This window comes from Mauremys mutica, chromosome 2, assembly GCF_020497125.1.
Source record: "Mauremys mutica isolate MM-2020 ecotype Southern chromosome 2, ASM2049712v1, whole genome shotgun sequence".
NCBI lineage: Eukaryota > Metazoa > Chordata > Testudines > Geoemydidae > Mauremys > Mauremys mutica.
The window spans coordinates 7,148,573-7,176,045 of record NC_059073.1 but is presented as its reverse complement, the minus strand read 5'-3'; the positions used below and the strand labels follow the sequence as shown (position 1 = coordinate 7,176,045).

Below are 27,473 nucleotides of genomic sequence, written 5' to 3'. Positions count from 1 at the left end.
GGTGACGCTCATGCGACTAATCCTGCTACTGTAGTTGTGTGATGTCCCGGATCTTGAAGCCAGGCTTGGGAGTCCCTAGACAGCTGCTGCCTCCTGGCCTCCACCCAATGTCTGCTGAAACTTGATGGGCTGAGAAGCTGCTAGGATTATTGCCCCAGCCAAGGCACCACCCACATGAACTCTGATTGGAAGCTCACACGGCTCCGCGGGTTGGTCTAACTATGCTATTTAAACAAGAAAGAGGAATAGGAATTTTGTCTGAGAAACAAGGTGGTTTTCTGCTGTGGCTGCATTGGACTCTGCTTGTGCCTGTATTCTGCACCCAACTGTGTTCATGATTCCTGCTTGCCTCCTGCCTCACCCCTGCCTTTGCTCCTGTTCCCACCATCCTCCTGCTTTATGCTTCATCATTGTCTATCCTCTTGCCCTTACACCTCGCTTCCAATCCTCAGTGACCAGTCCTGACTCCAACCCCAGCCTCCAACTTCTGACTCTGGCTTGACCCTTGTCTTTGGCATTTGGCATCTGATCTCAGCTCTGACCCACAGCTTCAATTCCTGGTTCTGACTCTGGCTTGACCCTGGCGCTGGTAACTGGCAGTTGACTCTGGTGCTGACCCTCGGCTTTGTTCTGCAACTGGGATGCCTGCTCCACCCACTAGACCTGACTGCTGCTCTGACTACTAGGCGAGGCCGCCTACATCCCAGTACATAACAAGTTGTGTAGGAAGCTGAATTTTTAACCCAGGTGACTGTGATCCAATATAAAACCAATCTATCAATAATCAATATATTAATCCAGAAATTAATAGACTACAGTGGTCTGCTAAGGGGAAAGAGCCTCCAGGGAATCTTTCATTAAAGAGTATGTCTGCAAGTGGGAATGCTTATGGGAATGCCTCTGTAGCCAAAACCTCTCTCCTTGAGCTTGTGAAGCAAATGGGACCCAAAAAGCCCAGAGCTGGACTAAGCCTTCCTATTAGTCTAGGCCCAACAAGATCCTTTTTAAAACTGAACCAAGATACTTCCTTGTTTATGCTGTACACGGCCTCACTCCATTTCACAATGCTCCTTTAAACGAAGATGATTCGAAGCTGAGCAAAACCAGGAGCTTGTATATGCGGTAACATCTGAACTCCAGCTAAAGCACACCCTGGTTGAAGAGCATATTGGCACAGTCTCCTTCCCACCCTCTCCCCATAGTATTTCTCACTGACCTACCGGGGCAGAGAATTCCACAGGTTAACGACACACTGCATCAAAATTTATTTTTCTTTGTTGAGAGAGAAGCTATAAGTCCAATTTTCTGCCTGGAGGTAAGATCTGTGTTCACCTCTCAGGAGCTCTGCCAGTTTTTTTAATGCTGGAGGAACAAGTTCTTCTACAGAGACCGTGGGATTTTTTTCCTCTTTGTGTACTTTCCAATGCAGGCCCAGAGGCACAGAAGCCTCCAGTAAGGAGTCTCTTTGTTTTATTCTTACTCTTTTTGAATTAATTCTCACGCAATCTTTGAATCTTGGAGTTCCAGCCATCTCTTTCTTTTAAAGGGGCTGTCCTCATACAAAGGTTTCTCTCTGTTCTGGCTCGTCATGCAGCAGAATAGCCTCCTCAGTGAGATCAGGACACTTGTCACAGCCAGATTCTCAGAGACTTGCTTCACTTGCTGGATAGAAACAGAAGCAACACTGCAGACTGAGGGCTCAGGGTCAAGCAGCGAATTGCTGAGAGCTGAAACAAGGAGCAGGTCAGGCACTGAACCATGATCACCCACAGAGATATGCAAATACGCAGTCAGAAAGTATGAACTTAGATACACAAATTTGCTACCCATGTGATCAGAAACAGCTGTGCCTAGAGGAATACCTTAAATGTGCAAATTTGTTACCTAAACATCCAGAAAGAGACAGGCACACACTCAGGTTAAACACACACCCTGAAACAGTCGTGCACAGACACATGACCAGTTAGATGCACACACCCAGGTAAATTAATTTGTTTGGTTCAAAGGCCAGGATCCTCACTTACCACTGAGCAGTGAGGACATATCTCCTACACTCATGCAGCTGGCATCCATGTGATGGACAATGAACCCTAGAGAGATGGTTAAAATAATTAGCCTCTCATTTCTCACAACCTCCAGTGGGAGCTTCTACTGCTTAGGCCTATCCCCAAATTGAGGTGTTTTCACAACATCTTATCAGGTCATCAGAGGAGTTCACAAGCTCCTAGGAGCCCAAATATGGAGCATGCCTGAAGGGCTATATTGAAAAGGAGGGGATAGCTACTAAAAGTGGGCAAATGGGGACACCCTGGCAAAGATTTGGTCAAATGCAAAAATGAATTTTCCTTCAGTAGCATTGGTGAATGTCAGAGGATCTGTGATCACTCAAGCTTAGCTAGGGCAAATACTAGCAGAAAGCAAATTGTATCTCAAATAATGGCCACAAACTATTTTCCAGTTGTATGCTTGATTATAACTTCTTCTTGAATTCTTCCGTTGACCTACCGCCTCCCAGGCAGATGGGTTAACTACGCCAATGGGAAATCCCTCCCATCAGCACAGGCAGTGTCTACACTGAAGCGCTACAGCGAGGTAGCTTCACTCCTGTAGCATTTTAAGTGTAGAGAAGCCCAAAGTGACAGTTACGTTAGTTTGCTGAGTTACAGTGTGAACAAGTATATATAGTCAATTGTAACACTTGCAGTTTGCATAATCAGCTGCCCAAGAATTGGTCGTTAAAGCTTTTTCCAAATCCTTTTGAATCATAAATACACTGGAGAATTTCACAATGTGGTCAAAGATCAAAAAAGCAAAATGTGCCTAATAAATAATGAGCTGTGAATTATTAACTCAGCTCTATTATTTGCATTGTTCTATAGCAGTTGTTCCAGGAATAGCATAGTGTGGGGGTTAGAGGAATTCTGATGAGAGCATGGGGCATGAAAGGGATGTAACTTGCTTCCTATAGTTCTGCATAAACCCCAAGAGAGAGGAGGGGAAGCTCAGAAAAAGGCTTTAATAGACGTTGCTTACAAAGGTCAAGTGTGTGGTTTGGTTTTGTTTACCTGTGAACATACTGGCTACCCTCCTCACAGGAGCCTGGCCGCTCTTCAGATAGTGCTGGCCCTGGGACAGGAATTTGTGGACTCTCCCTGAGTATCGCTGAACCTAGGGAGGAATGAGGAGACCTCTCTGAATATTAGAGAGAGCTTGGCTGGGGAGTAGAAGAAAGGGAAATACTGTATCTAGGTCAACAAGGGGAGGAGGGTATAAGTGGAGACAGGTATAAGAGGAGACACAGGCTGGATCCTAGTGGGCTAACAGACTAGTCAAACTGTGGTGCCAGCAGCTCATTCTTTCAAATCCAGAGCTTTCACCTTCTGAGCAAGCTCCTCTCAGGCCTGGTCTGCGCTAAAAAGTTGGGTTGACCCAGCCACGTTGCTCAAGAATCTGAAAAATCCACACCCATGAGCGACATAGGTAAACCAACCTAATCCCCGGTATGGACAATGCTAGGTTGATGGAAGAATTCTTCCCACCTAGCTACTGCCTCTCAGGGAGGTGGATTACTTATTCCAACAGGAGAACCCCTCCCGTCAGCATAGGTAGTGTCTACATGGAAGTGCTACAGCAGCATGGCTGTGCCACTGTAGTGTTTCAAGTGTAGACAAGCCCTTGGAATGGTGCTGGAGTCACCAGAGAACAGCATTAGGGGGAGGGAAAAGAGGTCCTATGGGACCTCAGTGAAGATGGGAGCCTGCTGGTAGTAGATGACTCTCCCAAAGGCAGCAGTGGAAGACCCATCACCTGAAATATTTAAAACTAGACGGGATGGAGCACAGACATTCCTCCATTGTCAGGAGAAGGGGCTGGGTCACCTAATACCGCCGTTCCGTTTCTAATGTCTGTGATTCTGCTGCAGACAATTCCTGCCAGTGAGCTTTTGAACAGGAAGAAGCATCACTACCATTCTCTGAGTGCTTCATGGCCTCGTCCCCAGCACTGATGCCACCTACCTATTCCCACTGCATTGTCCTCAAGTGCCCTTCCCACTGCCTGTGCCTATGCGCATTGCTCAAGGTATCACCTTTAGACAAACACCAAGGATTTTAAAGCTTTCCAGTTCACCAACGTGATCTAAGACAGCACCAGCCCGGTGTGGACAGGAGGGTCACTAAGCCTGCAAAGCGAGATCTTGGGGGAGATGCAAGTCTTTTTAAATATGGTGCCATTTATTAGATAACTCATGTTCCCCCCACCACCAAATCATCCCATTCCACAGAGAAGCCCACTGTTCCCTTACCAGGTGCTTGCAGACTTTGCACAAGGCCTGCTGATTGTCATAATGGGCCATGGTGAATATCTCCTCCAGCAATTTCCATCCCATGAAGTCATTACATCGTGCTAAAGTCCACTCACAGCTCTGCATGGCAAAGGAGAGAGAGGGAGGTCAGAAGGACAGATGATCCTGTCCAATAGCCACTGAAAGCCAATAAAGAAAACTTACCCTAAGTAGGAGAGGGAAGGAAAGGGTTAATGGCCTCCTCCTTGGCCCTTGTAGTCTCTGTGTTCCTATCCCACAGAAAGAGCCAGAGCCAGGTCCCTGGGTTCCTACAGTCTCCTCCCACATTTTTGGTGGGCAGATGTTTGCAGATGAATTCATGCAAATGAGGTGTTTAGGCTGCAGTTACCTCATTTATAGAGTTTTGCACTTGCAGACAGATGAGCATGCATTTGTAGATGCCACCTAGCAATGTGGGCTTAATGTCCCTGCCTTCCTGTTAATGGCATCTGGCGTTGATTCTTTGCATGGGCTAAAAGGGTACGGGAAGGGTCCATGAGGTTCATTGTTTTTTACCTTTGGGTACATGTGTATAGGAAACACGTTAGGGTAAAAAGCAGAAAAGATTGTGCCTTGGGAAATGGATCTAGAGAGGAATCTGGCAGAAGAGCCTGACAATTGTCATTCCTTAGGGCTGGAGAAATGACACTAAGTCTTACCTCAACCACCTCCCGGTCCTGGTCGTGCAGATGGAGGAGCAACGGCACCAAGCTGCTGAGGACTTGCTCCTGCATGATGGATTTAGACTTTAGGTTCAAACCGCTTAAGAGGTTCCCAAACAGGCCAATGGCAGAAGAGCGCACCTTGTCTCTGGGCTGTGAGTAATACACAAAGAGGGAGCTCTCACTGAAAGCTGTTTCAGCACAGAGCAGTGTCTGTGTAATGGAAACTATAGACTCAGACTGCGGCTTTATAACTGTGGATAGCCTGCCTATGGAGAAAGAATGGCTCTTTATACAATGAGGCGGATTGATGAAATGGCAGTTCCTTCCCACTACAGTTTCATATGTAGGTGCAGGAAGTTCTCTGCTCTACATTTCAGGCATCTCTATACAAGAGGTGCACACCCTGCTAACACCATGTCATTGTAACATAGTGGCAGAGTTTGTGCCATGTCCTTCTCTAGCGGGTGGATCACTAGAGGATAACAACTCACTACTGCTACCAGCTAGTTAAATTATTCCATTTGCTCAAGTGGTAGAGACTTGTGCTGTGGCACAGAAGGTCCTGGGGCCAAACTTTGTTGACAATTCATTGTGGGGAGGGTGTTATTAAATCAGCACATTCTGCTGCATAACACATAGAACATCATAATCCTGCATCTTCCAGTGGATTACATCTTCCATATTCTGCAGCATACTGCTTGAGTATCAGATAAAATTTGAACCTCCAGATAGTGTTGCCATATTATCTTTCTGGTCTCAGGGTCCATTCGCTCACCAAAGATTGTTGGGGGGAAATCAAGCTGCCCTTCTAGATCAGAATCAATAAAGATATTCACTCTCAGTCACCCAATCAACCAGCGACAGAAGTCCCCATTCTCATGGGAGACCCTATATGGGGAGCCATATGCCTAATGGAGAATGCAGTCTATAGACTGGTTGAGTTTCAAATGTCTCGGTTTGCTGTACCCCGAGCATTCATTTCCTCCTGTAATGAGGAAGGCCAATGTTGGTTCTGTAGTATTGTGAGCTGCAGATCATGGCTATAGCAGAGAGTATACCTCTGACTAATAGAGGACATCAGAATCTGCCCTACTGATCACTTGTTTACAGGCTTTTCTATGGTGTTCGTCACTAGTTTTTGAGCACTTCACAAGCAATATAGAATATGACCTCACAGTACCCTGGGAGGTCAGGAAATATCAGTAACCCCATTTTGCAGATGGGTAACAGACTAGATATTGCCCTATTGAGTTTGACTGTGATAGGACGTTAACTTTACTTCTGACAGAGCATCCCAAAGCCAACCCTAATAAGCATGGCTATAAGTGGATCTGTTCTGCTGCTTAATAAAGGCCCAGCAGGATCCACTGAACAAAAACTTAGCTCGGGATCGGGGAAAGCAGGAGGAACCAAGAATCGAAGGGATTAAAAAAGGAGGTTCTCTCCTCACAAAGGTTACTGCTTTTTCCTGGCAGCAGTAACCAGCTCCTCCTCCATGCACGTAGGAACCTCCCTCTTCCCATTGCCTTACGTCATCCAGGAAGGGCCGAAGCGTCTTCACAATCCGAACACAGATGGAGCTGATGTTCACCCTGTCCCTGTGGTGTCTGAGAATACTTCCCAGAGCGGTGATGGCCTCCCTAACAAGCCTCTCGTGTGTCTCATTCAAACCCACCAGGATGGCGGGAAGGAGAGCCTGGAGCTGTTTCACCTGTGGAAAAGAAGCTCATCAGAAGAGATGAATACTGACTCATGCTCTCCAGTCACTGCACAGTGTAACCAGCAGACTGAAGATAGAGGGTGCTCAGAGCATGGTCCCTCCCAGGATTCAGAGACTCGCTTTCTTTTAGCTGGATGCAGGGTATTGACAGCTCTTTGTCACCTTCCTGGAACATTATTGACCCCTGATGAAGCACTCCCAGCTGTAATTCACTCAGCCACGAACCATCCATCAGTTCTGATTCTACTTCCACGGACCTAGGATTTGCGCCATCAACACCAGCTACACAGTTCTGTTGTGTTCACTACAGGCGTGTTTTGGTATTACTGGAGTTGGTTTTATAACTGAAAATAATGATAATTCACCATTCAGTGACAGTTGTCACTGCTATACCTAAGGCAGCCTGGTCTAGAAATCGGCCTGGAACAAGTCAGGACTCCTGGATTCTAGTCTGAGCTTCACAAACGACTTGCTTGAGCAAGTTACTTACACACATGCTTTCAAAAGTAGCCTCTAATTTTGGGACCTTGTTGCAGAAATGTAAGCCCTGGTATTCAGAGGAGCTGAGTATCTCCAGCTCCCACGGAAGTCCCTCTTATTGCTATTACCTTCTGCCGGTGAAGTGCCATGTTTCCAAGCCCATGCAGACTTAGCCAGCGAACAGTGGGTCTCGGATCTATCCGCCACTCTTCCAGCCTACCCAGAATAGTTCGTTTTGGCAATAGCTTGGTCACAGATTTGCTACGGAGAAGCTAAAATCAAAACAGTGAGTCCATTACAAGCGGAAAACAGAATTCTCTCTCCAGGTGTGTTCTTTAGATGGATATCAGAGGCAAAATTCCCTGCATTCTGCTATAAAATCTCCTAGAGTCATAGAGTTTAAGGCCAGAAGGGACCACCAGATCATCTAATTTGACATGTATATCACAAACCACCAGCACTCACGCACTAAAACACTAGACCAAAGTATTACAGCTCACAGCCCACTCCTGTGTGAATGCAGTTCACTCCTCACCCACATTATATGAGGTGTGAATAGGCTTTTCTCACAGCTGTCCCCAGGCAAGGGACTCAGAAGTAGGATTGGTCTGTAAATTAAAAATAAAAGTCCCATAAAGTGAGTATCTCTAGATCTCATGGCTTTAGATGAAGGACCATTCTGTGCAGACAGCCCCAAAGAACTGGGAGAAGACAAGCCATCTAATTAGTGAGGAAACCTGGAGAGAAATATCCTTGGTGATCTCTCATTCTTTCCCTGTGTCACCTGATGGTTTAGCCTATCCAAAACTAGTACTTCTGCAACCAAAGATAGGATCTCTCATCATGTCTCTCCCACCAGAATCAGCGACAAGGAACAGTTAAGAGGATGGCCAAGTTGCCAATGCAAATTCCCCATTCAACAGTGAGCTACTGAAGTCTGGAGCTAAACTGCTCCTAGAAGCCTAGCCACACATGTCAACTAACTCATCTTACCCCAGCAAAGAAGGCAATGGCTGTCAGTTTTCTCTCTTCATCCTCAGTGTGGAGATTTGGGATGGTACTGGCAAGAAGCCCAGAGAGATGGTAGCTTGAATGTGTAACCATGGCTCTGTGATATAAATCATATACTCATAATTATTGGCGGAATATACAGTAACAAATGAGTTTGCAACAGATGGCAGCCTGAGCATGAATCAGTGCTGCCCAGGGTAGCCAGAGAAACTTTATAGAATATCAGGGTTGGAAGGGACCTCAGGAGTCATCTAGTCCAACCCCCTGCTCAAAGGACCAATCCCCAGACAAATTTTTGTCCCATATCCCTATAATGGCCCCTTTGAGGATTGAACTCACAATCCTGGGTTTAGCAGGCCAATGCTCAAACCGCTGAGCTATCCCTCCCCACATTGAAGCTCGCATTGCCTACCTAGCTAGCAGAAGGACCCCTTCCAGGTAACCCTCAGCACTTGAGAGAAGGTCCCAGCCTCCCACTTTCTCCATCCATGGCAACACAATTTCTTTTCTGTCTCGGATCAACAGGGTCTTCAGAGATTCCACTGCACAGCTACATTGAAAAAAAGACCAGGATTATGGAATTAAAAGATCCCTTTCAGTTCCTGTTTATAAGCACCAAGATACATAGGGCCAACTTCTATAGAGTTACACGAGGGATTATTTTGATCCATTCAGCATACTGGGATATAAGTGAAACCCCAATCCCACCTGCACCCCACTGCACAGACACGCCCATCACCTCAGGGGCAGTCTGACAGGCTAGACCTGAGACATCAACACCCTGCAGGCATGGCATGTATCGCAAAGAAAGGACACTGCTTTCCCTGGGAAGGGAGATCACAGAATAAGTTTGAATCAGATATCACAGGGGCACACTGGGGAATGTGGGATTGCTTCCTAGTTTGAGACATCTAAAATTAGCCTGCAGAATCAACTGCAGGGAATAATCCTGCACTGACCTACAGTGGGTAGATTAGATGTGACACAATAGCTCCTATCCATCTAATTTCTGTTCACATGGGTGGGTGGGTGGATGAAACATATGGCTATTAAATGCCTTCTCTCTGTCTGAGTCCCTCCCTATAATCCCTGGGAACTTTCCCTGGCACGATTATTATCTTAGTAATAGTCCCTGAGCTGGTTTTACTGGACTCTCTGCTCCAGTACTTGGTTCTGATCTCCACTAGGGCCTGACAATCAAATATGGTGATGGGATGGGAAATCAGAAGGTAGCTAATAACATAGCTGGTAACTGGCTATAAAACAAGAGGGTGTAGATGAGAGCTGAAAGAAGAGTAAGGGGGTGTGGGATTGCAGGACAAATTTCTCTGTGCAGAGAGAGATTAATGTCTCCCATAAGGAGTTAGGGAACCTGCACTGAGAAGATCTCAGGAACTACCTGGAAGAAAGAAGGATATTTCAGTGCTCAGGGGACAAATACTATAGACAGAAGGGGGTTTGGCCCTGAATGGGGCCCAGTGGCCTCTTTCCATCTAGCTACAATGTGTAGATGTTGGAGTATTTAGGAGCTTTGGTAAGGTCAGGAAATGGTAAAGGAGCCCCACAGTGGATAACTGATCTAAGTTATCAACATCCCCTTTGCATAGCTGGGTAACAGACTCCTCTGACTGCTACACCTTTATTGGGTGTGGTTTCCAAGAGTTTTCAGTGACTTGGGCACCACACACTGGTAGATCATCTAGTCCAGTCCCTTGCACTTAGGCAGACTAAGTGTTTGCTAGACCACCCCTCACAGGTGTTTGTCCAACCTGTTCTTAAAAACCGCCAATGATGGAGATTCCTCAACCTCCCTAAGTAATTCGTTCTAGTGCTTAACCACCCTGACAGTTAAGAAGCTTTTCCTAATGTCTAACCTAAATCTCCTTTGCTGAAATTTAAGATCATAACTTCTTTTCCTGTCCTCTGTGGATAAGGAAAACAATTACTCTCCTCTTTATAACAACTTTACATACCTGAAGACTGTTATCATGTCCCCCCTCTGTCTTCTCTTTTTCCAGATTAAACAAACCAATCTTTCTGCATAGGTCATGTTTTCTAGACCTTTAATAATTTTGGTTGCTCTCTTCTGGACTTTCTCCAGTGTGTCCATATCTTTCCCAAAGTGTGGTGGCCAGAACTGGACACAATATTCCAGCTGAGGCCTTATCAGTGCTGAGTGGAAGAATTACTTCTCATGTCTTGCTTAAACACTCCTGCTAATATATCCCAGAATAATGTTTGCTTTTTTGCAAGAGTATTACATTATTGAGTCATATCTGGTTTGTGATCAACTATAATCCGCAGATCCTTTTCTGTAGTACTCCTTCCTAGGCAGTCATTTCCCATTTTGTACTTGTGCAATTGATTATTTCTTCCTAAACATAATACTTCACATTTGTCCTTATTGAATTCCATCCTATTTCTCTAGTTTGCCAAAATAATTTCAAATACGAGTCCTGTCCTCCAAAGTGGTTGCAACCCCTCCCAGCTTGGTATCGTGTCAAACTGATCTAACTTTAAACTTTAAAGCGTACACTCTCTACCATTATCCAAATCATTTATGAAGATATTGAATAGAACTGAACCCAGGACAAATGCCTGTGGGACCCCACTCAGTATACCCTTCCAGTTTGACAGTGAACCATTGATCACTACTCTGAGTATGTTTTTCCAACCATTTGTGCACCCACCTTATAGTAAGTTTGTCTAGGCTATATTTCCCTAGTTTGCTTATGAGAAGGTCATGTGAGTATCAAAAGCCTTACTAAAGTCGAGATATGTCACATCTACTGCTTTCCCCTTATACACAAGACTTGTTACCTTGTCAAAGAAGAATATTAGATCAGTTTGACACGATTTGTCCTTGACAAATCCATGTTGACTGTTACTTATCATCTTATTATCTTCTAGGTGCTTACAAACTGATTGCTTTATTATTTGCTCCATTATCTTTCTGGGTACTGAAGTTAAACTGACTGGTCTATAATTCCATGACTTGTCCTTATTCCCCTTTTTATAGAGAAGTACTATATTTGCCCTTTTCCAGTCCTCTGAGATCTCTCCCATCCTCCATAGTTTCTCAAAAATAATTGCTAATGGCTCAGAGATCTCTCAGACAGTTCCTGAAGTAGTCTAGGATGTATTTCATCAGGCCCTGCCAACTTGAAGACATCTAACTTGTCTAAGTAATTTTTAACTTGTTCTCTCCCTATTTTAGCCGCAGATCCTACCCCATTTACACTTATGTTCACTATGTTAGTAATCCGATCACTGCAGTTTTTGGTGAAAACTGAAGCAAAAAAGGCATTTAATGCATTGGCCATTGCTTTGTTTTCTGTTGTTGTCTTTTCCAGTCTTCCTCTTGCTTCTAACTTATTTGTAAAATGTTTTCTTGTTACCCTTTATGTCCCTCGCTAGTTTAATCTCATTTTGTGCCTTGGCCTTTCTAATTTTGTCCCTACATGCTTGTGTTGGTTTTTTACATTCATCCTTTGAACTTTGACCTAGTTTCCACTTTTTGTATGACTCTTTTTTGAGTTTCAGGTCACTGAAGATTTCCTGGGTAAGCCAGCGTTGTCTCTTACCATACTTACTATTTTTCCTGTGCACTGGGAGAGTTCCCTCTTGTGCCCTTAATAATGTTTCTTTAAAAAATTGCCAACTCTCCTGAACTCCTTTTTCCCCTTAGGACTGGTCTCCACTATGGGGAGATTGGCACTGCTGCAATCGATGCAGCAGGGATCAATTTAGCAGGTCTAGTGAAGACCCGCTAAATCAACGGCAGAGCGCTCTCCTGTCGACCCCGGTACTCCAGCTCTCCAAGAAGAGAAAGGGAAGTCGACTGGAAAGTGTCTCCTGTTGACTCAGTGCAGTGAAGACACCGGGGTAAGTCAACCTATGCTACGTCGACTTCAGCTACATTATTCACACAGCTGGAGTAGCATAACTTAGGTCGACTTACCCCGTAGTGAAGACAAGCCCTTAGACATGCTTCCCACAGGATCTTACCTGCCAGTTCTCTGAGTTTGCTAAAGTCTGCCTTCTTGAAGTCCACTGTCTTTATTCTACTGTTTTTCCTCCTACCATTCCTTAGAATCATGAACTCTGTCATGATTTTACTCTCACCCAAGCTGCCTTCCACCTTCAAATTCTCAACCAGTTCCTCTCTATTTGTCCAAATCAAATCTAGAACAGCCTCTCCCCTAGTAGCTTTATCCACCTTCTGTACAAAAAAGTTATCTTCAATGCATTCCAAGAACTTGTTGGATAATCTGTGCACTGCTGTGTTATTTTCCCCATAGATGTCTGGGTAGTTGAAGTCCTGGCTTTGGATGATTTTGTTAGTTGTTTAAAAAAAGCCTCACCTGTCTCTTCTTCCTGGTGAGGTGGTCAATAATGGACCCCTACCATGACATTACCCTTGTCTTTACCCCTTTTATCCTTACTTAGAGACTTTCAACAGGTGTGCTTCCCACTTCTGTCTCATCCTCAGTACAAGGGTATACATCTTTGATGTACAAGGCAACACTGCCTCTTTATTTTCCTATAGTGTTGTCATGAGAGTAGAAACACAGCCATAGAATCATAGACTATCAGGGTTGGAATGGACCTCAGGAGGTCATCTAATCCAACCCCCTGCTCAAAGCAGGACAAATCCCAAGACAGTTTATTTTATTATATATAAATATATATATATATTTTACTCCAGTTCCCTAAATGGCCCCCTCAACTCACAATCCTGGATTTAGCAGGCCAATGCTCAAACCACTGAGCTATCCCCCCACTCCCTTTGTAACTGGGCCTTGCCTGGTGGGTGGAGAGGAACAGTGTACAGTGATATAACCCCTATAGGGTGTCAGAAACTGAGACCTGGATGATCAGACCTAGTGGTTGGAGTAGTGGCAGTTGGGTCTAGTGGTCAGCATGGTGGCAGTTGGGCCAGGAGCTGGAGCCAGAGCTGAAATCAGGAGTCAAAAGCACAGTCCGAACAAGGCAAGCGTAGGACTGGGAGCTAGGCCAGAGCAAGGATGGGGCTGGAGCAGAAGTGGGAACACGCCTGGAATTGGCGCAGGGCTGGAGCAGGCTAAGGCCTGAGGAGTCTGTCACAACTAGCAGGCAGGGGAGAGTTCCAAGCCATGAAGTGACGTTGAGCAGACTGAGCTGCCGTCTCTCCCGTGAGGCTTGTATACCTGCCCTGAGACTCATCAGCCCAGCTCCTGGCTTGTGGGTTGGCTGGAGCCTAGCATCGGAATGACTCATCACCGCATGTGGCTTAGTCGGTCTCTGGTTCAGGGATGACTCAACCTCACATCAGGCTTATGGGTCTATTGGTGCCACCCTGTAGGGGATCCAAAAGCCCTGTGGTAGCCATCCCAGTGGTGTCCATCAGATGAGGCCCTGCTGAGCCAGAGAGTGACAAGGGGGTTAGTCCCAGCCCGGGTTCAGAGGCAGCTCAGGGAAGCCTGACAAGCTGGGAGCCATTCAGATGCAGCTGAGGCTGTTTAAGCTCATCGTCTTTAAAAACAGGTTTGTTATTGATCAGAAGCCAAGAAAGGATGCTTGGAGGAAGCATAGGAACTACCCTTCATGGTTTGTTGAATTTTGGAGTTTACTGCTTGTAAGGCAACATGGAAGGGAAGCAGCTAGAGACTTTTACTAGGTTTGTGTCCATCTGAGTTAAGCCAGAGCACCTTCAACAGGACCTCTCCTCCAGAGAGTGATTTGTGTTCACATCCGAGCCTTCAGTAGGTTCTGCCCAAGCCCTGCCACGAGGAACCACCCATGTGGTGACTTGCCTCATTAGCATCTGCTTTTTTCCATAATTACCTCACATGGTTGGCTGTCGTGAGCCTGTTCTGCTGGCCGCACTCCCTTCTGGTGACCTCAGTGTAGCCCGGCAGACTCACCAGGTAGTGAACTTGAGTCAGCAGGGCTAGGAATAGCTGGGGGTAGAAGCCCCGCGTTGCTCCAATGCACACATAGATAGTAAGCATCTCAGACAAGGCTCTGGTTGCCTGAAGAAGGTAAAAGAAACAAATCTAACTCTAAAATCCTCTGTCTCCCCTACATAGAATCATAGAAATTTTGGGCTGGAAGGCAACTGGAGAGGCCATCAAGTCCAGTCCCCCTTGCTGAGGCAGGACCAAGTAAACCTAGCTCACCTCTGATAGGTGCTTGTCCAACCCGTTCTTAAAAACCTCCAGTGATGGGGATTCCATAGCCTCCCTGGGAACCCTATTCCAGAGTTTAGAGTTAGAAAGCTAATAGCTCACTTTGCTGCAGCTTAAGCCCATTACTTCTTGTCCTACCTTCCGTGGACATGGAGAACTGTTCATCCCCGTGTGATGTGTTCTTCCATATTCTTTATGAAAATATGCTTATGATATGAGTATGACATAACTGAGATATACGTTATGCAAGATGGCTCATGTGAGATATCATTGGAAAGGTTATGATTTACTGAATGCGATTATCCAATGTGTATGCCTGTATCATTTCTGTATCTGAAGTTAGGAATATTGACTATGTATCTGTATTTCAACTATGGTACTTTGGGTGACGCCCACTGCTAACACTTCAGGTACAACAATGGAAAAGCCAGACAGGGCGGATGACCCATCAGCAAGGACAATAGACTGTGAAAGTCTTGGCCTTCCTGGGGACTCTCCATACTGCTGCTGACTCATGGATACTGTGATCTTACAGAGTCAAGTGGTCTTGTCCCCTGATACTAAGGGCTTGGCTACACTTACAAATTTGCAGCGCTGCAGCAGGGTGTGAAAACACACCCTCTCCAGCGCTGCAAATTGCGGCGCTGCAAAGCGCCAGTGTGGTCAAAGCCCCAGCGCTGGCTCCCAGCGCGGCTCCCAGCGCTGTCCGTTATTCCCCACAGGGAGGTGGAGTACGGACAGCGCTGGGAGAGCTTTCTCCCAGCGCTGGCGCTTTGACTACACTTAGCGCTTCAAAGCGCTGCCGCTTTGAAGTGTAAGTGTAGCCAAAGCCTAAAACATTACATGGGACTTCTTGTAACTTTCCACTGTAAGGGAAGGGGGGTCAAGTTTGGGAAACAAAGCATTCCCACCTTATGTAAATCCTATTGAAGGTGGGGAGGAAGGCAAACAGGACTCCTCCTCTTCATGGCCTGTCTACCCAAGAAGAAAGAATCAAAAGGGAAGGCAAAAACTGTGTGCGCTGCAATGCCCAGCCCCATCCTGGACAGTCCAGACATGAAAAAGTTAGTTTGTTCTTCTAAAGACACAAAATCACGTCACAGCTTATTAACTTTACAGAGGTGAATACACCCTTCCCTGTAAACACAGCACTGAGTTGGTTTATAGTAAAAAAATAAAACAAATTTATTAACAAGAGGACAGAGGTTAGGTGATGCCAGGTAAAAGGAATAAATTTAGAAAGGGTTACAAGCAAATCAAAGTGAAAACACGTATCTAAAAGTCTAAAACTTAATCTAGCAAGGTGCAAGCTTTGTTCAAGATGGTTTCTCACTTTTATTCAGTTTTCAGAGATTTCAACCACCTCTGGACTGAAGACCCATCTTTCTCAACTTGCAAGAGCTCTGTTCCCTTGTGTCTGTTTAGCGATGGGTGCCAAAGATGGCTTCTGTCTTTGCTCATATCTTCCAAAGTTCAGTGACTTTGTTTGCAGAGGCCGGATGCCCTCATGCTGTTTTTCCCTTCCTGTGGGTTTCCCATCCCTCTGGATGTAAATGGGGCTTCCATTGATTTGATTCCACCATGCTTAATTTATATAGATAGCTACCTTCTCTCCTTTCTGGGAGGGAACCCATTTCTCCCTGTTTGGCCACAGACTTTACTTCATAATATCATTGCGTATCCATATTTCTTCATACAGTATAATACAGACATTTCACAGTGATATTCATCACTCATGTGCCATTAAGTTCCAGAAAATACCTCACCCTACATTATAATACGGTAATATTGTAGAACATGAGTTGATTCAATTACTTATCATTTTAGGTTCAGCCCCTATCTTTATAGACCAATAAACCTTTGCAATGTATTTTTTGAAAAGTAAAACCCAAACCAAGCTTCTCTTTCTGGCTGAGTGTAGATGCCATACTGTCTCCTCCCCATCTTCTTTGCTTGATAGTCTTGTTTACCTGGTATGTAAAAATGGACCTTCATTGTCTCAATCAGATGACCGGGCTGGTCAGAGAAGCAAATACACATTCCTTTGTCTAAAGCAGACCTCTTTACCAACTCCCCCTGACGTGCCTGGTTTAAACACACATTAGTAATAATTGCAGCATACATTCATAACTCTTAATACACACCATGTGCATACATCACGCAAGAATATTAATGATCAATGACTTATTAGTTTTCAAATGATACCTCACCAGCCATATTTTGTACAAAGATTATTACAATAGTGTGTAGGGTGTGAATACAGGGGTGCTTAGGATCACAACACCCCAGAACATTAGCCTTTTTCTCAACTGCATCACACAGTTGACTCATTCGATTTGTGATCCACTATAATTCCCAGATCCTTTTCAGCAGTATCACTACCTAAACGATTATTTCCCATTTTGTAGTTGTGCACTTGATTTTCCCTTCCTAAGTGTACTACTTTTTGCTTTTGTCTTTATTAAATTTCATCTTGTTGATTTCAGACCAATTTGTCAATCTCATTTTGAATTCTAATCCTGTCCTCCAAAGTGCTTGCAATCCCTCCCAACTTGGTGTCATCTGCAAATGTAATAAGCATACTCTTCACTCCATTATCCAAGTCATTAATAAAAATATTGACTAGTACCAGACCAAGGACTGACCCCTATGGACCCCACTAGATACATCCTCCCTGCTTGGTAAATACTTTGTGGGTACAGTCTTTCAACCAGTTGTGCATCCACCTTATAGAAGTTTCATTTCGACCACATTTCCCAAGTTACTAACAGGCTCGTTAAATGGTGTCCCAATTGCAAAGGCAAAATGGAATCACTTCAGTAGGGCCCTGCCAGTAAGAAGGATTATCATTAAGCTCACCTAGACATGTGTTCAAGCGGGAAATTTAGCCTACTATAGAAGGGGCTGTGAGGAGGCAGAGTGCTTTGCCCTGAGAAACAGATGATGATGCTGACCCCTCTGGTGGGTTAAGAACTTGCTTTTCCTCCAAATGAGTCCATCCGGTCTTCTGTCCGAAGCAGGGGTGGCTCCAGGCACCAGTGCAGCAAGCGCGTGCCTGGGGCGGCAAGCCATGGGGAGTGGTGTGCCAGTCAGCGTGAGGGCGGCAGTCAGGCAGCATTCGGCGGCATGCCTGCGGGAGGTCCGCTGGTCCCGCGGCTTCAGCGGCAATTCGGCGGCGGGTACGCCAAAGGCGCGGGAACGGCAGATCACCTGCAGAAATGCCGCCGAAGCCACGTGACCAGCGGACCATCCGCAGGCTGCCGCCGAAGGCCGCCTGACTGCTGTGCTTGGGGCGGCAAAAAACATAGAGCCACCCCTAGTCAGAAGGGGTGGTCATGGTAAAAAGTCATGGTGGAAGGTAACGTACAAAAGACAGGGAGACTTTCAGAGTGTCATCAGGCAGATGTGGAACCCATACACACTATTCCCCCCAGATGTGTCACCAGCATCATCCCTCAGTACTCCGACATGCTGCTGGTCAACATGAAGGAGGATACAGAGCTGCTCCCTTTCTCTGGAATGGGAAGGCCTGTTGGTTTAATTACTCACAGCCAGTGGAGTGAGGGAGGCTCCATCACCAGAGCTGCTGCTGCTCTCCTGGAGTCGGGGTCTCTGTTTCAGCTCTCTGAGCAGCTGCCACATAACTTTGGCGTTGATTTCTAGGTTTGTGCACAGGCCCTTCCACAGCTCAGCAGCTTTGCTGAAAATTCAGAAATGTAGGCATACTGATCAGACCTTCACCACTCTCCCCTATTTAGGTACTTATATAGCCCCCATCACCATGGTATCTGTGCTCCATTGTGTTCATTAATCACCCTCTGCATGGAGAAGTTTCTCCTGAACTCCCTTTCCAGGGTCTGACTGCACTTGTGAGGCCTAAAATGGAGCCAGGCCCCTAAACACGGTTCCAGGGGAGGCCTACAGCACAGAGGGAATCTGCTCGGAATGTGTTCCGTCAGGAAACAGGAAGAAATGCAGGGATGACAGGATGAGACAAAAACAGAACCATCACTCCACATTTGGATTGATAGGAGCTGGATCTGAACCAGGCTGGGTTTGGTTCTGTAAAATCAAAATGCAGTGGAAGTTTTGCACCATCAAACTGAGACAGCGCTCTGACCAGACCTACCAGGCTCATGAGAGGCATGTGTAGGGCCCCAAAGACCAACATGTGCCCCTAGAGCCACGGTTTATGTCTTAACAAGCACCCATCGCCCATGGAGACTGGGAATGAGAGTCAGGATTCCTAGGTCTTATTCCCAGCGCCTGAGCTTAGGCAAGTCACTTCACCTCTCTTCAATTTCCCAGTCTGTAAAATGGGGAGAGTACTGACGTACCTCAGAGGGGTTGTGAGGCTCAAGTCATTGCAATGTATCGAGTGCTTTGAGAGCCTCACATGAAAGGCGCTGGAAAGGGGCTATGCATGAATGCAATTACCTGTCGCATGGGAGTGAGTGTCTCAGAAGGCTTGAGACCACTTCCTCTGGGTACTCCTCAGCCAATGAACACACCACCCTGAGAGCTGCCCGCCTGGCACTGCCCTCTGGGACATTGTTTATCTGGAAATAGATGCCATCCACAATGTCTGACACCTGGAGCAAAAGAAAAGACACTCAAAGATTCACTTCTTCATGGTGGTGGGAACTGAATTCTTGTTAATCATATCTGTAGTTATTTCTGGCCATGTGTATTTGGGTCTTTATGAAATACCTGGAGAGACATGGTTCCTGCTCTGTGGAGCTTATACTGTTAACTCAGACAGATGTGATACACAGGGCAAAAAGGTACAGAGACCACAATAACAAATTTGACAGACTTAGGGTACGTCTACACTACAGGACTATTCCGAATTTGCATAAACCGGTTTTGTAAAACAGATTTTATAAAATCGATTGCGCGCGGCCACACTAAGCCCATTAATTCGGTGGTGTGCGTCCGCGGTCCGAGGCTAGCGTCGGCTTCTGGAGCGTTGCACTGTGGGTAGCTATTCCCTAGCTATCCCATAGTTCCCGCAGCCTCCCCCGCCCCTTGGAACTTCCGGGTTGAGATCCCAGTGCCTGATGGGGCAAAAATCATTGTCGCGGGTGGTTCTGGGTAAATGTCGTTAGTCACTCCTTCCTCTGGGAAAGCAACGGCAGACAAGCATTTCGCGCCTTTTTCCCCTGGATTGCCCTGGCAGATGCCATAGCATGGCAATCATGGAGCTTGTTTTGCCTTTTGTGACTCTCACCGTATGTGTACTAGATGCCGCTCACAGAGGCGATTCAGCAGCGCTACACAGAAGCATGCTTTTGCTTTTGCATGACAGCAGAGATGGTTACCAGCCATACTGCACCATCCAAACCCTTCCATAAATTGGAACTAAGATGATCATGGCTACCAGTCCTTTTGTACCATTTGCTGCTGTCATAAGTGCCCCTGGCTGCTCTTAGCCAGGGGCGCAAAAGCCAAAATTGGGAATGACTCCCTGAGTCAATCCCTCCTTTTTGGTATCTAAAAATAGAATCAGTCCTGCCTAGAATATAGGCAAGTGTACTAGATAACCACTGTATTATAGAACCAGAGAGCACAGCTGCTCTGTGTCAGATCCTGCAGAAACTATGATCTGTATGCTATTCACAGGGGGTGCTCCTGTAACAACCCCACCTGTTGATTCCATTCTTCCCCCAGCCTTTCTGGGCTACCGTAGCATTGTCCCCCCACTTGTGTGATGAAGTAATAAAGAATGCAGGAATAAAAAGACATGGTGACTTGTTAGTGAGAAATGAGTGGAAGGCAGCCTCCAGCTGCTATGATAGTCCAGACAGGACATTAAGCAGTGTGTAGGAGAGAAGCCCAGCATCCCTCTGCTAGTCCAGGGGCAACTGAATCTGTTCTTTACACATGAAGGGTGGGGGCTGATGGAGCTCAGCCCCCTGTTGCTATGATGACGATGGTTACCAGCCATACTGCACCATCCACCAGAAAAAATTAGGGCCAGGCGCCCTTGATCGACCTGACGGATGCTAGTCAGCATGGTTACTGCCCCATGTGCCAATAGGCTGATGACGAGGACGGTTACCAGTCCTTTTGTACCATCAGCCACCCATGGCAGGGGGGGAGTGAGGATGTTGGTGTTGACGGCTGCAGCATCGTGTCTATCTGCAGCATTCAGTAAAGATAGGGTGACATGTAAAAGAGTCAGAGGATTGTTTTCCCTTTCACTTCTGAGGGTGGGTGGCGGGGGTGAGTAGATTGCCAAGCTATGCCCTGACCCACCGCGGACACTGTGTTTGACCCTAGAAGCATTTGGAGCTCAGCCAAGAATGCAAATACTTTTCGGAGGCTGCAGGAACTGTGGGATAGCTTCAGTCCTCCAGTCCTCCAGTCCATGAGCGTCCATTTGATTCTTTGGCTTTCCGTTACGCTTGTCACGCTGCAGTGCGCTGAGTCCCTGCTATGGCGTCTGTCTGGAGATTTTTAAAAAAGGATTCTGAATTTCATCTTCTGTAACGGAGCGCTGATAGAACAGATTTGCCTGCCCTTACAGTGATCACATCCGCATGGTCCGTGCTGGAGCTCTTTCTTTATTTTGATTTCGGACTGCATCGCCACCCGTGCTGATCGGAGCTCCACGCTGGGCAAACAGGAAATATTCAAAAGTTCGCGGGGCTTTTCCTGTCTACCTGACCACTGCATCCGAGTTCAGATTGCGGTCCAGAGCGGTCACTGCTGCACTGTGGGATAGCTCCCGGAGGCCAATACCGTCGATCAGCGTCCACACTAACCCTAATCCGATATGTTAATACCGATACTAGCGTTACTCCTCTCGTTAGGGAGGAGTACAGAAACCGGTTTAAAGAGCCATTAAAATCGATATATGGTGCCTCTTAGTGTGGACGGTTGTGGCGTTAAATCGGTTTTACGCTCCTAAAACCGGTTTAAACGCCTAGTGTAGACCAGGCTTTAGAACCCATGGAGTGAGCATGAAGCCCCAGAGAAGAGTAAGAAGGACAAGACGCGTCTGAAGGAGCCCTGGATTGGGAGGAACTGTGACAGAGCATCTTTCCTGTAGAAGACTTGATTCACAAGTTCATACTGGCAGCTCATTCATATAGCAGCACATAGCTCACTGTTGCAATGAAGACACAGATGATTAGTTTAATGCCTAGTAGAGGGCTACTGCAATAATACAGACGTGGATACGATTAAGAACATGAGCAGTTTTGGTACACCTGTTACATTATGGCAAAGTCACTATACAAACCCACAAAGAAGGTCCATTCACTGCCCCCAGCATAGAAAACTCCAATTTCCACCACTCACAGCTTCTGCCCTCTTACCTTCTCCTTCATCTCAGCCCTATGGTGCTCCAGAATTGCAGCCAGTGTTGTCGTGGCTGCTTCATTGGCATTGTCAGAGTCCTTCAGACTGGCTACAGTTGTCAGCACCAGGTCGGTAAGTGAGACCAGACTAATATGCTCTTTGCTGCTCTGAAATAAACAAGATAAACCCTTTCATTGATGGCACAGCTCTAGATGCCACCCGCACTGGGGAGACTAAAAGCAAGAGGAATCTGGCCAAAGACCAGTCCCTCACTAGGGCTCCTTAGAGGTTCAGTCACTTGAATCACCCAGCAGATTGCAAGGTTTCCTCAGGACAGAATTTTCAAACGTGGATTCCTTAGATGGTAGGAGCTCTTTGATGGCAGGGACTGTCTTTATTCTCTGTTTATACTGCGCCTACCACAATGGGGTCCATGACAGAAAAGGCTCCTAGGTGCTACAGTAATACACATACTAGTAATAATAAAGTTAGGCATTTCAGATCATATTTAAACACCTAATTTGTTTGGTTTTCAGAGATGCACAGAACCCAGCCTCTACTGAGTTCAGTGAGGACTGCTGGGTTTTCAGCATGTCTGAGATTATGGCCTTTTAAGTAGGTGTCTACATATGGATTTATGGGCCTAGCATTAGGCGTCAACATTTGAAAGCATTAGCCTAAACCTTTGCTAGCTTGTTTCATATGGCATAGGTCAAGTGGGATGAGTCTGCCCAGAGGCCCGGTCTGGGTGCATGGTGCTTCAGAGAAGCCCAGATCAGGTAGAAAAAATATGTGGAGAGAGCCAGATTGTGTAGGATAAGTGTACAAAGAAGCCCAGATTCTGTAGGTTAAATATGCAGAGACCTGGATTGGGTGGCATAAATAGGCAGAGAGGCCTGGGTTGCCTGGGATTAGCTTGTGGTATGGCCCAGATGGTGTAAGTGGGAAGGAAGCTGTAATAAATGGAGAACATTCATACATGACCATTGCCTTCCTCCTGCGGTAGTGGGAAGGAGTTCTGTTGAGTTTGCAAGCTTGTCCAGTCTCCTGTTATCAGGGGCCCTGCTGTTTCAGATTTCGTCTTCCCTTGCCAAAGAGTGAGGTCCCATTGATTCTTGACATTGTGTTGCTCCACCACTTTTCCTGAAGCAGCACCGGACTCCTGCGTTACAGACCTCTGCTGCTCCTGCTGTAGGGTAAGGTCCTGTTTGTCTGCAAGACAGAGCTGTGTTTTCATATCTGGAGAGTTGGCCTCCGGTTTAGTGACTTGAATCTTTACTTGGTCTCCAACTTGGCTGATTCCTGATTCATTTTTCTCCATCAACATGTTGATCTGTGAGATTTCACTGTGTACTTTGGAGAGCTTGGCTTTAATTTCCATAGATGAGTCTGAAAGTACCTGCAATGTCCCCTTAATAACCTGGATTTCTTCAAACACAGCTGAGAGATCTCTCACTGAGGGAGGGACAATGGCTATTTCAGGAGAAGAGAGAGAGGATGTTAGCCTTTTTACAGCCTGAAACTTCTCCTGAACCCACAAGGAGGTTAGTTCTCTCTTCAGACTAGGCAGTGTTCCCTTCCTGGCAGCAACCGGCTGGACTGTTTGAGATTTCTCCTGCTGTAAGGTTAGGTTCTTCTCAACCTTTGGAGAGGAGCTTATGCCCTCACCAGCAATAATGATCTCAGAGACACTACCAGACTTCTGTTTGCTCTTCTTTTGAGGGTCTTGCCGTGCAACTGAAGTCATACTGTAATTAAATCAGGAAGAGCAATTAATTATTTTCCATTCATGCTTAGGAATTGCAGAACAAATGTCAGAGACCCATACATCTCAACTTGCCACGGCTGAATTGTGAGACACAATATGTGACCAAGACCCAAAATCAAGGACACTAAAAATGGTTCATGCAGGAAATTGAAAATGCTGGTCAATCCCTTCCTTTAGTGTAAATAACTGACTGTAAACTGCATCTTAATGGTTCTTTGTTTCTTAGGTAAATAATTTTCAACAGTATAAGGAAGAGGGGTGGCAAATTTGTAGGGAAAGTGGGTAGCTTTGGGACTAAAATAAGTAACGCGCCTCCTATGAGGGACATTTGAGAAGTATGATGAGACGTTCTCTTCTTCTCAAGATGTGACAATTGGGCACCATGGAGAGGAGAGAGTTAAAGGCAGGAACCAGATTAAACTCTCCATTTTTACAGTCACTTTTCAGAGTAAAATCACACTCCAAATAAAAAAACCCAGGGCAGGATCCTATCACTTCCAGGGTGTGCAAATACCACTTTCACTTGGGGTTCGTAACAGAATCCCTATGAACAATCACAGTTTCTACCACTGGACCATCCAAAATAAATAAATACTGTTATTGTTTGTATTGCCGTAGCATCTCGAGGGCCCAGACAAGACCAGGTCTCCTGAGTGCCAGTCCAGTGCCTGATCAATCAGGCCACTATACCTCTAAAATAAATAGAAAGTTCCCCACCAAATAAATGATCCCCTGGAGGAGAGAGTGTCAGGGTTTGTGTTTTTTCTGCCTGCTGTTCCTCATGGCTCTTAAGCTCTCTGTTTAAATTTGTAGCAAGGACTCTCTCTTATTTTGTTTTTGTACAGCACTTGACAAAATGGGCCCCTGATCCTGACTGAAGCCTGTAAACACTACTACAATACAGACAATAAATAATGAGTGCTCCATGGTACTGCAGCTCCCCATCTGTCTATCTAAAAAAAATGTATGAGTTCTTTGGGGTAGGAACTGTCTTTCTAGATCCTTGGAAAGAACCCAGTACATTTAAATATAATAATAATAATAAATAATAACTTTCCTTTTCTATCTAGAGTACCTAAGAAGTAGCCCTGTTGCCCACCAAAATGACCTGACAGCCACCCACAGCACCCAGACCACTGCTCCTCCTCCCTGTGTGGGGCTGGCTGGCTGCTGCTAGCCAATACATCCATTGGACAGAACATCCTGTAACAACCTGGCAATCTAGGACATCCTGGCTGTCACTCTGTTGCATCCAGTGGCCATTCACAGCTTCACTGCAACAGCAGTGCTACCATTCAGACCCTCCTGCTTCAACGGCACAGCGCCTCCCCACTGGAGCTAAAGGAGAACCCCCATTAGCTGTTAGCAGAATAAGGCCTATGACACACATGTGAGTAGTGTGGTTCCATCTAGTTGACATCAGGGGTCTCTCTCTCTCACACACACACACACGTATGAGCTAATGTCTTAATTCTACCTCCCACTTTCCCACTAGGCCCAACTAATATCTCAATTCTAACATCTTATTTCCCTCACTGTCCACACACCCAAACGGTTGCTTAGATGGCTCTAAGCCAGTGGGCCAGTAGGTCGAATAACGAGAGTTCACTACGAGTTTTATTCACCAGGCTTTTTTCTCAGGTGTGAGGGCTCCCAGGTTAAAACCAAACCAACCATTGAAAAGGACATGGGATGAGCTTATGAAAAAGCCCAGCCCTTCAGCTACTGGTTGGAGAATTCAGCCTCGCTCTTTCCCTCCTGAATACCAGGGAACTGTCCTTGTCATGTTCCCTGACTTTCCCTGACATGTTCCCAGCCCTTGTTATCCCACTACTTGCACCTCTGAGAAAGGTGAGCAAGGAGACGATCTCTGCTCCCTGTACCAATAATGTCTAAATCTGAGATGGAAAAGACTTACTGGATACCACTGGGTCCTTCCCACCCTCAAGGGGCTCTCTATCCTAGACATTCTATGGCATATTGTCCTGTCTAATGTTAACTGGCCTGAGCTGGGGAGATGGAGGGAGGGGGCTGAGATGTACTTTATTATCTGGATTTCTGGCCTTTTTTTTCAGTGCCACCTTTTTGGAGTTTTTAAAATATAATTATTTCCCTCAATTCCTCATAAAGTCAATAGGGGCAATTTCTAGGTCATGTTCCCACAGTTAACCCGTCATGGGCCAGGACTCCGTGCTCTTACCCAAAGTTACTCATAATAATATTCTTCCCTAACCTCTTCAGTATGTTCTCCGGAGGGGAGGTCACATCCATAAGACCATCAACGGCTACTTTGGGGCACCCTGTGGCTCGGAAGAGGCTCATTGCCATTAAAAATTAAATGACAAACCTTGTCTAGCTGTCAATAGGAGCGTCCAATGCTGAACGTGTGCTGGATCGTCCCTCTGAAACATGAATCCCACCAGGGGAAGCCTCAGCCAGCTCATTGGCCCCTTTGCAGTAAAGCAGCTGCAGGAATCAAGTGGGATGGGATGGAGTCATGCCAGGGTTCTAGAGCCAGGAGCAGGTCACAGTGAACAGGGTTACCATAACAACGCCCAGGGATATGTTCTCAAGGACCACTGATTATCTGAGGGTCAGACCACCAGAACAGGTTTCTTTGTTACTGACTGCAAGGAGAGGTCCAGAGCCTCAATTTTCAAAAGTGGTCACTGATTTTGGGTGTCTCAGTTTTGGGATGAGCAACTTGAGACACCTGGACCCTGATTTGCAGAGGTGCTGAACACCCAAAGCTCCCACTGACTTCAAGTGCACCTCTGGGTGCTCAATACATCTCCAAGTGAGGTGCAGGGTGTCTCAAGGGGACTCCCAAAACCCAAGGTACCCCAAACCAGAGGCCAAATGTGGCCTAATGTTCTCTTAAAGTGGGCATTGCAAGTGTGAAGAACATGCAGGGACGCCTGGGATAGCCAACTCCTGCAAAGTCACAAGGAGAGGTGCCAGGGGAAAGGAGCCAGGGAATGTCTGTCCTAGGCTGATGGGAGACTGGAGACTCCTTTGAAAATGAGGCTCAAAAAGAGGTAAAGTAGAGGGGAGGAATTGAAACCCATACACATTCACACCTCTGCTGAGCACCTCAGTAAAGAGAGGCCTATTTGTTGCAAGGAGCAGTATATGGGGAAGATTTAAGGGGCGGTGGTGGAGGTTTCTGTATCTTGGAGTCAGAACAGAAAGACCACACTAGTGCCTATTGAAGTCTCCCTTCTTTCTCCATTACCTGTGACAAGCTCTTGGCGTAACAAACAGAGAATGTCAGACTCCAGGGCATTCAGTCTAGTACCTTCCACTATCAGCAAAGTCACTTAAAAAGTGATGACGATGCTTGTTCACAATTAAGACATTACCCCCCATGAACCTGGCTTGCCAGTGGGTTATTGTTACATAGTGGACACATTCTCATCAGACAGGAGAAAGTGTGTGGGGATGACATTCTCATGAGGTGCAAGTCCTGTTAGCCATTGTGGAAGAGCACTCTGTGCTATTGTTTAGTTAGTGGTGCTGAGGCTGGGTATGTTACTTACATCTAGTGCATGCTACTAATCAGAACCTTGCAGGACTGTGACAGTGCCTTGCAAGATCAGGTCTTTAGTCCGTCCTTATAAATCCGTCTCCCCCGACCTCTGATCATTTTTGTTTTCTTCCATATTCGCTGCATTTTGTCAATAGCTTTCCAGCAACAAGGTACCCAGAAACTAAAGCTGTAATCCAGTTGTGGTATCAGCTGAACTGTTTAGAGAGGAACTTGTCTTACTGGTTCATTACATGATGGATGGTATCCTGTCGCACTGAGGATACCTCTCCGGGGGAGGGAACCCCTGTTAGTAGGAAGAGACAAGTAATAGTAATGAGGGGTACAATTATTAGAAATATTGATGGCAGGGGGCTGAGCGGGACCGGTGGCCGGGACCCCGGCTGGCAGCAGTAAAAATCAGCTTGCCTGCTGCCGGTTGCCGACCCCTGCTATATAGGAAGGATGGGCTCCACCTAAACCAAA

The 27,473-nt window shown here is 46.2% G+C and overlaps 2 protein-coding genes across 5 annotated transcripts in view; one reads left to right on the top strand and one right to left on the bottom strand.

Moving 5' to 3' along the window:
- The window catches only part of LOC123364160 (1-phosphatidylinositol 4,5-bisphosphate phosphodiesterase gamma-1-like), a 130,659-nt gene that overhangs the window by 14,408 nt on the left and 88,778 nt on the right, over nucleotides 1–27,473 (top strand). The window lies entirely within an intron of this gene.
- On the bottom strand, nucleotides 1,259–26,715 carry MROH6 (maestro heat like repeat family member 6). Of its 3 annotated transcripts, XM_045006029.1 has the most exons (16): nucleotides 26,697–26,715; nucleotides 25,809–25,927; nucleotides 22,673–23,441; nucleotides 21,711–21,860; nucleotides 18,826–18,980; nucleotides 17,938–18,088; nucleotides 14,045–14,232; nucleotides 8,631–8,768; nucleotides 8,201–8,315; nucleotides 7,336–7,479; nucleotides 6,539–6,718; nucleotides 5,002–5,157; nucleotides 4,304–4,423; nucleotides 3,066–3,168; nucleotides 2,025–2,090; nucleotides 1,259–1,727 (listed from the first exon to the last, which is right to left on the bottom strand). In XM_045006029.1, exons 3-16 carry the CDS (start codon nucleotides 23,438–23,440, stop codon nucleotides 1,498–1,500), a joined length of 2,664 nt encoding a protein of 887 aa, XP_044861964.1. In that variant the 5' UTR covers nucleotide 23,441; nucleotides 25,809–25,927; nucleotides 26,697–26,715; the 3' UTR covers nucleotides 1,259–1,497. The 3 variants fall into 3 exon arrangements, with proteins under 3 accessions (XP_044861964.1, XP_044861965.1, XP_044861966.1); XM_045006030.1 differs by lacking the exon at nucleotides 26,697–26,715 and having other exon boundaries at nucleotides 5,002–5,070; nucleotides 25,809–25,960; XM_045006031.1 differs by lacking the exon at nucleotides 26,697–26,715 and having other exon boundaries at nucleotides 1,522–1,662; nucleotides 25,809–25,960.

Coding starts and splice junctions, on each gene's coding strand:
- MROH6 (XM_045006029.1), bottom strand. CDS start 23,440: ATGACTTCAGTTGCACGGCAAGACCCTCAAAAGAAGAGCAAACAGAAG. Junction 14,233..17,937: donor CCTCCCTCACTCCACTGGCT/GTGAGTAATTAA, acceptor TACCTTCTTCAG/GCAACCAGAGCCTTGTCTGA. Junction 7,480..8,200: donor CCATTGCCTTCTTTGCTGGG/GTAAGATGAGTT, acceptor TTTTGATTTTAG/CTTCTCCGTAGCAAATCTGT.